We start from the raw sequence: 13,541 nt of genomic DNA on the forward strand, positions 1-13,541 counted from the left end.
TCCAAAGTTTTATCTTGTTGATACAATGTCAAAGCTAATCAAAATCGACTTTTCTATCGACGAAAAGCAAATAGTTTCTACTTTCTAACTTATATATACGTTGAGTTTTGTTTTAGAATAACTAATTTTATCCATAGTCATCCATGTAAAAATGTTCGTTCTTTCGAAAAACACAAAAACAATTTATACAAACACAACCAAACGGTCACTAAATTGTCATGAAGAACTTAAATAACCTGTCGATTCTTATTAATCTTATCATCTCTTTAGGCTAGGCCCTTTTTTTCATGTTTCCTTTTGATTATTATGCATTCCTTCTTTTTATGTAAATGATAGACATGTCCGCAAGGTTGCCGGGTCCGACTAGTATTTCAAGCTTAGTTCGAGGGTCCTGCCTGGGCCTGCTAATGGATCATCTCTACTAATTAATTCCAAGAACAACAAATTATCCTATAAGTAGACAGGGTCAAAAGAGGACTAGAACAACCTTCATAAACATATTGAGCATTGTAAATGGCTTGAAGAGCTCCAATTATTAAATTTATTATTGAACTTTCTGTAGATATTGGGTTAATACCATTAAAATCCATAACTCATACCCGGACTCGTTTTAAGGATGGCTTGTCTTTATCATTGATCTTACTAATTTATCTCAAACTACCATAAAAAAAAAATTAAAACTGATGCTCATGATACATTCACAACATATGCCATAATAAAGAAAATGAACCTTTTGAAGAAAAAGATGTGTTTAAGACAAAAAAAAAAAAATTTGGGAACCAGGGAGTTAGACCCAAAAAAATGAATTCTTTGATCTGTCCAACAGCCCCTCATTGATAGATACCGAGAGATCGTAGATTGGGACCTCTTTTGCTGATCGCGTTGTACATTTTTTGAATTATATCACAAAATTTATTCTTCAACCCGACAAGTAACAAGGAAAGTTTGTACATAAATTGAATAATGGCGAGAAAAAGGACACTAAAAGTGTCATAACTTCGATACCATGCTCAATTCAAAAATAAAATGATCACTTAAGTGCCTATTGAAAAAAACAAGGAGGCCGGATTGGAAAAAACCGCTCTCTCATCTATAGCTTTGAGGAAATAGTCAAGCATGAGTATCTCTTTCAACTTTCACATATAAGGATTCCCAAACATCGAAAAACAATTTGTCGACGGCTGGGTTTATAGAATCGCATACACATGAATTATGTTAATTGACTAGTACACAATTTAAGTTTTCTTATAAAAAAAATTACCAAAAAAGTCCTAAATCTATTTCAATTTTATCAATTCAGTCCTAATTTTTTTTTTACCAATTAAGTTCTAAAATTCTTGAAATTGTGCCAATTCGGTCTACTTTTTCGGTTGGCGCTAACGTGATAATTTTTTAATAATTTTTTAATAATTCTTGAAAATTTAATTTTTTTTCTATCTTTTATTTTTATTTTTTCTCTTTTTATTTTTTTTTTCCTTTCCTACTACTATTGTGGCAGGCAAGTTGTGGCTAGCAAAGGTCATCAGAGCCCATCAAGCACCGACAAGGGCTTCACGAGGAGCGGCCGCGGGCGAGACCACCTTTGCCCACGGCCGGCAAGGCTATGGCAAAGCTACCCTCACCTATGGCCATGATGGCCTCACCCAGACTGGGCGGGGACCACAAAGCCTTTGCCGGCCATAGTAGCAGTAGGAATAAAAAGAGAAAATAAAAAAAAATATTATTAAAATTGTCCACGCTATCATCAATCGATAAAGTTGACTGAATTGACATAATTGTAAAAGGTATAGGACTCAATTGATAAAATAAATAATGATTTAGAACTGAATTGGTATAATTATCATAAATTTAGGACTATTTTTGTAATTTTCCTTATTTTGTTCAATGAACACGGGTATTGTGTTTCAACAATACGAAATGGTTAAAAAAAAATTCTTGTTGCAACATTTGAGGAATTTTATGTTAATGAGCGTTTTTGAAGTGCTTGTTAAGTGATTAATTGACCTAATTAATGGATTTGGCCAACTCGAAGGTTTGTCCTAAATGAGCGGACAGCGGACTTCGCCAAGAAAATTGGCTTACATGGGCAAGCGCCGCTTTTGACTTGGGCCCAATGGTTTTCTTGGGCCGGGCATGGGCAGGATTGCTTGGGCCAATGTCCAACTCAATCCACCCATTTGTTTGTTTGAAAATACGGCCATCGGAACTTTAACGCGGATTGAGTTGGTTCAGCATACTCCCATATTTTCTAGAGGTGAGCTATTCTAGGTTTCAACAAAATCTAGAACTTATACGTCGGAATCGATTTGTTATTTTTTGGAATCTGAAACCTACAATATTAGAGGCTCTATGGTCTACCTAGGTTTTACATGTATTTTTAATTGTACTATTCTAGTGATTTACTACATCTATTTACCACCATTTACTGTAACAATCTACTAACTATAACTCATATTTAGACACGCAAAGAGTATGAAACATTGAGAAAGTAAACGTCTCGATCATTTATTGGGAATGAAAATTCAAACCAATGATTTCGGATTACATATTCATCATCAAACGCCATAGAATACTTAATTCCACGAAGACATAGAATAAAAAAAACAAAAACAACACTTGCTTCGGGTTCTAGGTTTCGGGTTCCCACTTGGAACTTGCCCGCCGGAGTCGGTTCCATAATTTTTAAAATTTAAAATCTACTATGCATATCATAGTACCTACCATATTTCCACCTATTTGGTTCTCCGTTCTCGATTATACCTAGAACCATGCTTACCCTTAATATTTCCCACGAACTTCTTAGGGAGTCATATGTAGCATAGACACAGAGTATCAAGATAAAAATAACTTAATCAAAAAGAGATTTTCCTATAAATTTCCCACATAATTTTCGGCAGAAGGACATCTCAAGTGGTAATATTTATGTACGGCACTCACTTTAGTTTTAATATTTTTTTGGATCGGTTAAGTGCCAATTTTTTTGAAAAATGGTTATTTAAGTGCCGACTCCGGTAAGGTTGCAGGAAATTCTCGTCGTTGGCACTAAAGTGAGTGTTTTTTCTCCAATTTGGCACCACAGTGATCTTTTTTTGGATCACTTAAGTGTCATTTAAAAAAAATGATTAGTTAAGTGCCAACTCCGGTGAGGTGCATGAATTTCTTGTCGTTGGCACTATAGTGATTGTTTTTTCTCCAATTTGGCACTTAAGTGATCCAAAAAAAAATATATTGGCACCAAAGTGAGCTTCGTACACAAATATTAGCATTTAAGGTGTCCTTTTGCCCATAATTTTCAATGTAGTTTTTGTTTGTGATTATATCTTTTATTTAATTAAGTATTCTATTATGTAAACAAATCGTGTCAAAGTTACCTGCTCAAACAGTTCTGAGCTTTCGACCAAAAAATAAAAATTAAAAAGAAACAGTTCTGAGCTGCAACAAAATAGATTTGTACTGCAGTTTACGAAGCCATTTCATGTTTCAAAAAATCACAGCTAATTTTCACGCCTCCCAAAACTGAGTATTGCCACTCCCTTATTTTCTTCACTCGGAGCTTGAAACAACTCTGAAAAGTTTTCACTCCAAACGGTTCAGCTTCTCTCCCTCTACTTTTTCTCTCTTCATCGCTGACGTCGTTCACTGTAAGTTCAAGCGCTCTCTCTCTCTCGCTCTCCCCGTTCGTCTCCCTTTCACCAATGCCTGTGCCTACGGAGTGACTCGCTGACTTGGGTTTACTGTGGTTTCTCTATCTTTTTTTTACCTTAGTATTCTGCTCCTTGATAGTTAGGAATTGGAGGAATACACGTGAATCAACTCGATATCCTATCATCGTTCATATTATGCCTCAGTTACATTTTTAACGTTCGAAGAATTCGATCTGAGTTTGGGTTTGAACGTGTTGGATCTCCCTCGGAGGAGTTTGGGTCTGTTTTTGCATTTCTTATTTTGGCCATAGTCCGTTCTTATCAGAAAATTCTTGAATAAATATGATGATAAACATTCGAATATAGTTGCTGATCTCGTACTTGAATTGTCAATGCTTTCTGTCCAGTGATTTATATCCATGGGAAACACAAGACGCATCATCAAACGTTTGGGTAAACGAGTGGTGCAGGTAAGCTACGAGTTAGAAGAGAAGGTTGAGAAACAACGCAATGGTCGCAAGCTACACTCTAATTCAGGGACTGCAAATGTGAACGCGTCAGGTAATACCTACCTATGTATATTGCTCTGAAGTTCTGCATCATGATATACTAATGTGGTCCAAGTATTGGTCTGGTTTGATAGTGTTTTATCCTTCTTTTGATATTTTTAGAATTTACTGTCTGATAGATTCCTCTAGAAAACGAAAGCGCGGGTTCACGCGTCTTCCGGGTGTATGGAATCTTCCTCCTGGGAAACGCATCAGGGTTCTGTTAGGGAAGAAAATGCAGCCTATTGGAGTTGAAGGAGGTTTGCTCGGGGAGTTTCTCGGGACCATTGCTAGAAATGGCGAGTTGGCACCATTGTTCACAACTTGGAAGCAAATTACTGAAGATATGAGACATGCTATGATTCGGATTGTAGAGGTTGTTAGCTAGTCTTCAGATAAAATTCCACTCATCGTGTTATAAAGTATATAACATCATTATGAATTTTTCTTTTTTGTAGTCCAAATTTGATTATCCTCGTATACCAGCTATGGAAAAATGGATTCTACATTCCATAAACTCTAAATGGAGAAATTGGAAAAGCAATCTAAAAGCTGCTCACTACGATAGCTCTCAGCCATTATCACATCATCTGAAGCATCTTCCGGAAAGGGTGAGAAGAGATCAATGGAAAAAGCTTGTCGCTTTTTGGAGTTCAAAGGAAGGGAAGGTATGAATCTCGTTCTAGCATTGTTTTAATATGACTTGTCCACCCTAAATGGACTTTTGCTACCCGATTAGTCAATGCCGGTTTTGTGATTTACCTTTGTTGTTTTATTTGCTGCAGAAGCTGAGCAACATAAATAAGGCTAATAGAGCAAAACAGAAGATACGGCACACCTTAGGGAAAAAAAGTTTTGCAAGGATAACAGCAGAAAAGGTACTCTTGTGTCTCCCCTTTCTGTTTCCCTAAAGGTGGTATTTATAATGTGAAATCAATACTTTCTCTTTAGAGGAGATTGTCGTATATCTTTGCACATATGTCCAGAGTTTTTTGCCACTTTTCCGACAATATCCTTGTTTTAACCGCAGTTGTGATAGGAAGAAAACATGATTGTCTATGTTGTTAGCACCTGCATTGATATGTTGTTCTTCCTCCAGCTTGGTGATTTGGATTTTCTAGTGACATTAGAATTATCCATAACTTGATTTCAGGTTTATCTAGCTTGCAAGGTCCACCATCATCATTCACGAATGATCTATACAGCGGCTAGAGCTGTAAAGTAAACTTGAGATTATGAAACCTGTACAGATTTCTATAACTTAAACCATCATACATGCGTGCACACTTACCACAATGGTTGCAAAGCCATTCAATATAGCTCATCTAATATCGACCAATGTTATGCAGTCTTGGCAATGACAATATTGCTACTACGATGCACAGAATTTATACGGTTATATGAGCAGAAGCCGAACGGATCAAGAATAGAGAGCGAGCTGGAATGAATAGTCTAAAATTAAAACCCAAAAAGGCTAATTTCCTAGTGTGTGTTTTCATATGGTTTCGGTGGATGACAAGTCATATGACAATCACCAAGGAAAAATCATAGAAAGGAAGGACGTGATTATTTTTTCAATTTGATATCTTTGGACTTCTTTTCCTGTTTCACTGGACATTGGGAAATAATGAATGCCTTTTTGATATGGTTCGTTCAATTATGCTGACTAACCAAGCTCTGTCACATGATACATCGAATTCAATGAATTGCCTCTGTTAATAGGAAGCAGAGTTAGGAAGGGAGCTAAATCGTGTTGATTTGTTCATACTTAGTCACGAAAGAAAGAAGGGCAAGAAGCCGGTGGATAAGGCTGTTGCAGAGGCTATTGTACGTATTTATGAGTTCAGCTGACAATTGCTCCCAATATGTACTAAAATCAGTAGTTTAAGAAGTTCTTCATGTTATTAAACTGCAGGGAAGTATGAATGACCTCGCGGAGGTATATCCAGAACTTTGCAAGAGCGATACCCCCTTAAATGAAGATGTTGTTTCTCTGGTGTTGGGAAAAGAGAAACCTGGACGCATCCGATGCTACGGCATAGGGCCATGCCCAAAAGACTTCGGGGCCTCCAACTCTAGTTGTCATCCAAAAGAGAAGTTAAGGTCTGAGAATGGAAAAGATGAAGAGATTCACAAGTTAAAGGAAGAATTGAAAGCAGCGAAAGAGCAATTGAAAACCACAAATGGAGATGTACAAGAGTTACAGGCCCAACTGAAAAAGATGTCCAACAGAGTAGAGAAATTGTCAGCATACTGCAGACTTTAAGTGGTCTCACAAGATCTGGACATGGTCAGCAATTCATGAGACATGGTATGCAGCTAATTTCATTGAATTCAACATAGTGAAAGGTGTTTTATTGACTAAATATTGAGTCACCTGGATGTTGGGGACTAAGGTGGATTAAAAGGGAATATTGGTGGATAGGCTTGAAACTTGAGTTTGCTATCAGGATTGCTTTGATGAATAGCTTGAAAGAGGGCTACAAATGTAGCGTTATGTAACCATGTTTTTCCTTTTTGCTGTGATTACATTGTGTTTTGGGTTTACTTCTATTGCGTTATGCCTTGCTCTTTTCAGTCTTTTTGAAGAGTACAAGTGATTGCCTTTATTAACCACTGCTGTGTTGTTTCTCTTTCTTTCAGTGTTTCGAGATAGGAACTGTTGAGCTCTCTTGTTCTTCTCTGTATTGATCTAGGAGTGTTCTAGTAACATTAATTTGAAGACAAGTTGAGATGTTGCCGGTTCTGGCAATCGAGAGTGGTTGAGGGGCACAGTCAAATGCTTGGAAATGGTCACTGTTAATGTACTGCTTATTTAATTTACCTAATGCCATTCGCTGATTACATTACAGGACCTCTATTTTTTGCCCCTCAATGGATTTCTTCTTCTTCTTCTTCTTCTTCTTCTTCTTGCTTTTAAGTTAGTCTTCTATTTCGCAATGGATTTCTCGAGTTCAGTGGGTTACAGCAATGATTGTGATTTGTGAACTCTGCATTTGGATTTATGGCATTTCATTATTTATTGAAGCGTTTGTTTGTTGCTTTGGCGACTGAGTGTGTGTCAATGGACCTCAGCATTATGCATTTTGCAATTTAGTGAATGGAGCTCCTCTATCCACGTCGCTGCATTTTTTTCAAGTGATGGAAAATGTGGTTGGCCACGTCTTGCTCGTTCTGTTTTAAGGAATTAGCTTTTTAGAGCAGTTAGGTAATATCTCTTTTAGGTTTTGATATGCTTTACATATTAATTGTGAGCCCCTCTGTCCTTCAATTTTATTACTTTCTGTGATCTAAACTTCTCTTAAATCTCTCTCTAATCCAAATTATGAAGGTTTAACTGTAGGATGTTTAAATGATCACTAAAATGATATTGTGTGCTGGTTTTGTGCCCATAATGCTTTGTCTACTTTGACAAACCCATTTGATTGTAGGATGACCATCATAATAACACGCCAGAAAGATCTCCGAACATCATTTTGTGCTTTCAATAGTCAAGTCATGAGCCATGCCCTAAGACACGATAGAAGTCTCATGAGCCAGTTGATCTGGCATTCCCTTACTTGTGTGGTCTTAGAAATTGCTTACCAAGTCAGACTTTCTCATCACAAGGACCGTAGTGTGAGAAACACTAGAGGGAGAATCTCTGGAAGTTCTAGTGCTTGTGAGATTATACAAATGAGGGGAAGGGGGCCCCTATATATACTATCACAGCCGTAGATCTTCTTCCAATATAATGGTAGGGTTTCTATCTTCCCAACTAACAACTACCCGCATTAATTATAAAAATTCTCTGGAATATTGTACATTTCTTATATTGTCCATCCCTAAGAATATTCTAGAGAACTCGAGAAATATAGGAGGTTCACCTTGTCTTCTTGGATCATTCACGGTCCTTTGTGTATTGAAAACCTCCAGACCGTGACATCTCCCCATCTTATTGGGCGACGCCATCATCGCATCTTAGGCATTGCAGGCATCAATTTGCTTCTTGAATTTTGCCAAAGAGCTTTCGCAATTCCCAACTTGCTTCACTCTTCGGTAGGAAATTCTAGATCGAGTTCTTCAAACTGTGAGGGTCGGACCTCAACTTCTCCACGAGCCTACATCCCAAACCAATAGCCAAATGGAGAGGGTGAATGCACTACTGGAGTTTGACACAATATGAAAACAATGTAGAAGGCTAAGGCGTAAAGCTAATCGATGTAGCTCAGTTCTCTTATAGTAAGCCCATGGGCAAGAGTCCTCTGGAGATCGTGAACAGGGGGTTGATACGTCGATATGAAGGCCCATTTCGAGTGTTGCAGCGAGTCAAGAGGGTGGCATACAAGCAGGAGCTCCTATCAAAGTCAAAGGTACATCCGATGTTCAATGTGAGTATGCTTAAACAGTTTCATGCACATGAGGAAAATATGGACTGAGGAGAATCGCACCTCTTTTGGTAAAAACCTCGTATGACTGAAATGTTGATTCCATCATGTGGATCGAGTCATACAGAAGAGGTATGCACGCTGAAGCAAGAGTATTAGATCTGATGGAAGGGTCTACTGTAGAGTAAAGCAAGATGAGAAACCCCAGAAGCTCGTTCACAATTAAAGAAGCAAATTAATGCCTTCCATGCCGAAGATGCGACAAGGGCGTCGCCCAAATGTTTTCAACATACAATGGATAGTGGATAATCTAAGAAGACCGGACGAATCTCCTGCTGGAGCTTCTCGAGTTCTCTAGAATATTTTTAGCAATAGGCAATATAGATTTCAAAATTATTTGTTATACATATCACATGTGTGCAGCCATGATTCAGGAGTGACAACCATCAAGCTCTCCAGATTATAGGTCCGTCTGGACACGATACCCTCAGTAGATGATATAAGGTCTTGTTTTATTTGAGGGGTATCTGTGATGCAAAGCACTTCATTATAGCCCCCAAATACTTGTTATCACTTCAACTTTCAATCCAACCGAATAACCACACTTGATATCACTTGGACAAACTTCTGGGCTTTTTCAGTAGAATGACAGTTTATAACCTTAAATTTGTAAACCACGAAAATTTGTAACCCTAAATTTAGTAGGATAATGACTCAGTAAAATATACAGAGTCATAAAATGAATCAGTCGGCAAAGTAACTATTTTCTAATTTTTATGAGCCAAAGTGCATCATTCATCCAAAGAGAGATTTTGGGTCTACCTAGTCCTCAGATTGCGTTCTTGGAGCTCCATCAACTCCGCGACTCCCTTGCGAAAACATAGATAGAAGTGAGGGATTAATATACCATTAAAAATTATCAACTAGTTTCTCATCACACAATTGCATCAATAGCCATTTCTTTTCTTATCACATCCTATCCAGTGCTATCTTGACTCAAAATCCAGAAGACCAAACGCATAGGGTATTAATACTAGTAAAAATTTCATGGATTTTGTCATATCCTATCCATTGTTTAGTGAACTGCGGATTGAAAGTCGGATATTCTCATATCCTGTCTTATCCATTATTTGGTAAAAACTGTATATAAATATAGATGACATATATATCCCTATGTAGTGCCCCCAAAATAATATCAATCTTATTTTCACGCAAATATCATTATCATGCACAAGTGTAGTTGAAAACGTGCACAATTAATTAGACTTACAAACCTTGTTGCAAAAAAAAAAATTAAATTAGGCTCACAATACCACTATATTTAAATTATTATTTATGTTATTGAACAACACTTCTAATGGATCGAAGTTTGTAAAATAGCAAGCATGTATTATTAATTCATTTGAAAGCAAGATAAATGGTACAGAATTGAGCCTTCGAGGAGGTAAGTAACCTGTAGTTTAGCCATAGTTCAAGTATTACATAAGGAATGTGTCTCAATAATAACAAACCAACACCATATTATACATGCCTAATAGCAATTGAAAAAAAAAAAAAAAAAACTTACAACTCAAGTCTTACAACTATGGGAAACAAATGATTCTTCCAAAAATGTCAAGTCATACAACTCCTTCATGTCCTCGACTTGCATTCCACTCATTAAACATTTGTACTATCAAATTTTGTCTCCATGTCATCCAATGATCTGGCCTCTCAACAATATCAATTGTTTCCACATCTTCAATGGCGTTAGTAACTTCATCTAACTACACCTCGATTGGATCAATAGCCATTTCTCTTCTTGTCAAGTTGTGTATAAGGCAACAAGCTATGATTATTTGACCTTGCATACTGATTGGATAAAAAGATGGACTCCTAAGAATAGCCCACTGTAATTTAAGGAGATTGAAGCATCTTTCTATGACATTTCTAGCTTAAGAATGCTTCAAGCTGAAGTACTCCTCAGCAAAATTTGGCATACAACCTGCTGTCCACTCGGATAAGTGGTATCAAGTACCTCTATATAGAGCAAGAAAGCCCTCCCCATTCGTGTATCCATCATCTACAAGATCATAATTACCTAATAACAAATAATAACATCATTAATTGTCTTATAATCGTCAATACATACATGAAAAAGAATGCAACAAATTTATAAAGGCTTATCTAACCAACGAGAATCTTCGGACCATTTGGTTTAACTAAAGCATCTCAAAGCATTATAGAATTTGCTGCGGAGCCTTTCCATCCAGGTAAATCATATATAAATCTCATGTCATGTGAACAAACTCCTAACATATTAGTCGCTACCTCGTCCTTTCTATTTCGGTACCTCGGTTTATCAACCTCCGAAATCCATACCCTAATGTATGTGCCATCTAGTGCTCCTAAGCAACTCAAGAAACATGAAATTAATGAAATAATCTTAATTTTAAAGTATTAAATTAAACCATGCAATGGTGTAAACATACCTTAAACCATTTCCATCTCTCTATCGCGACCAAAAATTAGGCTAACAGATTATCAAGTTAATTAAATTAACTAACCTAATTCAGACCCTCTCAAGTTTTACCTAATCGCAACTTAGGTTCAATTCATGAAAAATATTCAATTAGAGCCACCACAAATCATTTCACGGAAAGTTGACTAGAAATCTTAATAAAATAGCGGGAGAATTATTTTATTTCTGCGTACCAGAGAAAAATGAGTTCGGGGACTTGGTTACATTAATTGGAAAAATTAATACCCTTTCGGTACCAATTTCATGAAAGATCTCTTTTTGATTGATCGATGTAAATTGATTGATTTAGGAAAATGTGACATGACCATGTATTATGCGAAAATGGTTTGATTTTTTTTAGTATTTTTGGCGAAAATAAAAAGCACTCAAAAATCAATAAAAAAAACTTGAATAAAAAAAAACCCATTATATACCTTTTAATTTCTAATTTTTTCAAAAACTCACTCATCCCCAAAGATATGGGTTAAAGAAGAATTTTTATCCGTTATATCCTCAAAGATTCAAGCCAGTATGCGGATAGGGGTATAAAACAACAACATCCCTTTTGTCAAAGGGAAAAAACACGAAATTTTATATTAAATCACCATCCTATTTCATAAGATCATGGCCAAGGCATATAATTTATTTTTCGACGGGACAAGGCACATGGGAGCACATATTATGGGCATGTTTGTTTATAAATGTGCAAACTTTATAACAAGCAAGCAATCAAACAAACATGACTAAAAATAAAATAAAAATGAGCCAATTGATTTTAATTTTCGAAAATTTGCAAGGGGTGGCCGAAAATGTGATGTGAGGGCCCTGTTTTCCTCATCCAAAGTTCGAAATAATTTGAGAAAATTATCCTTAAGAATAAAAAAAATATTTCAGATAATTCTCAAAGAAATTGGATATTGTCCAACTGAATTCAAATCTTATCTCTAATCAAATAAATTCAGGAAATTCATGAGAGATAAGACAAGACCAATCCACATGCTAGAGATAAGCATTCAAAGCAAAGGATTTATCCGCAACAAATTCGATATTATCCAATTTAAATATCCTCAAAGATTAGACAAAAGTTCAGTTTATTAGACTTCATCTATAACATAGAGATAACATCGGGAAATCGCAAGATAACACAACTCAACCAATTTAAGTGATAAAATTCAAAAGCAAGCATCATCTATCCACATGAGCAATTTGGCCATTGAGAGTGAGAATGCCGAAAATTAATTCCTGTTCCACAAAGATTTTTCCATTTTTCAGTTCGTCCAATTTGATCCAAAAAAATTGTTGAACAAAATTCGAGAAAAGATTTTTCCAATCAATTTAATTAATTTTCAAATATGTGCATGCAATTCAACTAATTTTATGATCAAATTAGTCTTGTTCAAGGAACACGGAATTTTCATCCTAAACATAGCAATTTTCGGTTTACCCATGGATTTGGTAGAAAAGGTTTAATTTTCCCAACTTTCATTGCAAATCAAGTGTGCTCGTGACATTACAAGAACATCAAAGCAAGTTTCCAAGTGAACAAGAATGAATTGGCAATCAAAAGTTGATAAGAATTGCCTTTCCAAGCTAAATTCCAGCACGCGCACTAGCTGTGTATGTCGCCTAGGATAGCCCTTTTTGCTCAAGATGAGTTCCGGATTCACCCAATCTCTAACAAAAGATAAGTAGCGATGTTAGATTTGCAATAACAATGAAAAATAAGATTGAATCAACCTCGGAATGGGGCTGTTTTGCGGCTGGACAGCAGGACTTGCGGTGGCCGTTTGCGAAGTGGATGGAGGGGGACGGTGGTGCTTGGCTGTTGACGGTGAGTGTCGTTGATGTCATGAGAGGGAAAGCCACTGGTTGTGCTCGCCGATTCTCGGTAAGGGAAGCAATAATATTGACCAAGCTTCAAAGAAACCCTTTTTTTGTGTCTGATCAATCCTTCCTATTGCTTCAATAGTTTGACTCTTCACACATGATTGGGCTGGGAGGAACTCAATGCATCAGTCTTGGACAAGTGGAAGCGTGCATCTTTCCTATGTCAATGCGACTTGTGGATGTCTCTACCGAGCACACCAAGAAGACTAGGCTTCGATGATGGTATCGGCTCGGCTAAGGTTCGTAGTGAGATCTTGACGTTAAGGAGACTCTCGGTTAGGGCAATGGCGAAGTTGCTTAGAGGAACATAAGCCTCGATAGATGGATGCGCTCTACCGACTTCTTTGGATGATCTGCAAAAGAGAGAACTTCACAGCATGGACTAATGTGGCCTCGTTATCCCGATAGGCAGCGGAATTTGAAGTCGCCTCGTGTTGGCTTACAAGCTCCCTGCTTTTCCTATTATTTTTTTTATTGTGCCATGTACTTCTGTGAATGGCCTGGACAAAATAAAAAATCAAAGAATGAAAGAGCAACGCAGATATGTGATACTCAAGAAGGATCCACTCCCCTTTTCTTTTCAACATGCCCCCTC

At 36.9% G+C, this 13,541-nt stretch overlaps 1 protein-coding gene across 1 annotated transcript; it reads left to right on the forward strand.

The window, feature by feature from the left end:
- The first annotated feature begins 4,045 nt into the window (after positions 1-4,045).
- Positions 4,046-6,458, forward strand: LOC115757459. The gene is made up of 6 exons (XM_048280644.1): positions 4,046-4,205; positions 4,333-4,568; positions 4,651-4,860; positions 4,978-5,070; positions 5,915-6,019; positions 6,108-6,458. The coding sequence occupies exons 1-6, from the start codon at positions 4,064-4,066 to the stop codon at positions 6,456-6,458; spliced, it is 1,137 nt and encodes a 378-aa protein (XP_048136601.1). The 5' UTR covers positions 4,046-4,063.
- Positions 6,459-13,541: the final 7,083 nt, after the last annotated feature.

Source organism: Rhodamnia argentea, chromosome 6, assembly GCF_020921035.1.
Source record: "Rhodamnia argentea isolate NSW1041297 chromosome 6, ASM2092103v1, whole genome shotgun sequence".
NCBI lineage: Eukaryota > Viridiplantae > Streptophyta > Magnoliopsida > Myrtales > Myrtaceae > Rhodamnia > Rhodamnia argentea.

Bases quoted from the DNA above. Each gene is read 5' to 3' on its own strand.
- LOC115757459 (XM_048280644.1), top strand. From the start codon at position 4,064: ATGGGAAACACAAGACGCATCATCAAACGTTTGGGTAAACGAGTGGTG. The intron at 4,861-4,977 runs GTATGAATCTCG...TATTTGCTGCAG, and splicing joins GGAGTTCAAAGGAAGGGAAG to AAGCTGAGCAACATAAATAA. The intron at 5,071-5,914 runs GTACTCTTGTGT...CTCTGTTAATAG, and splicing joins CAAGGATAACAGCAGAAAAG to GAAGCAGAGTTAGGAAGGGA.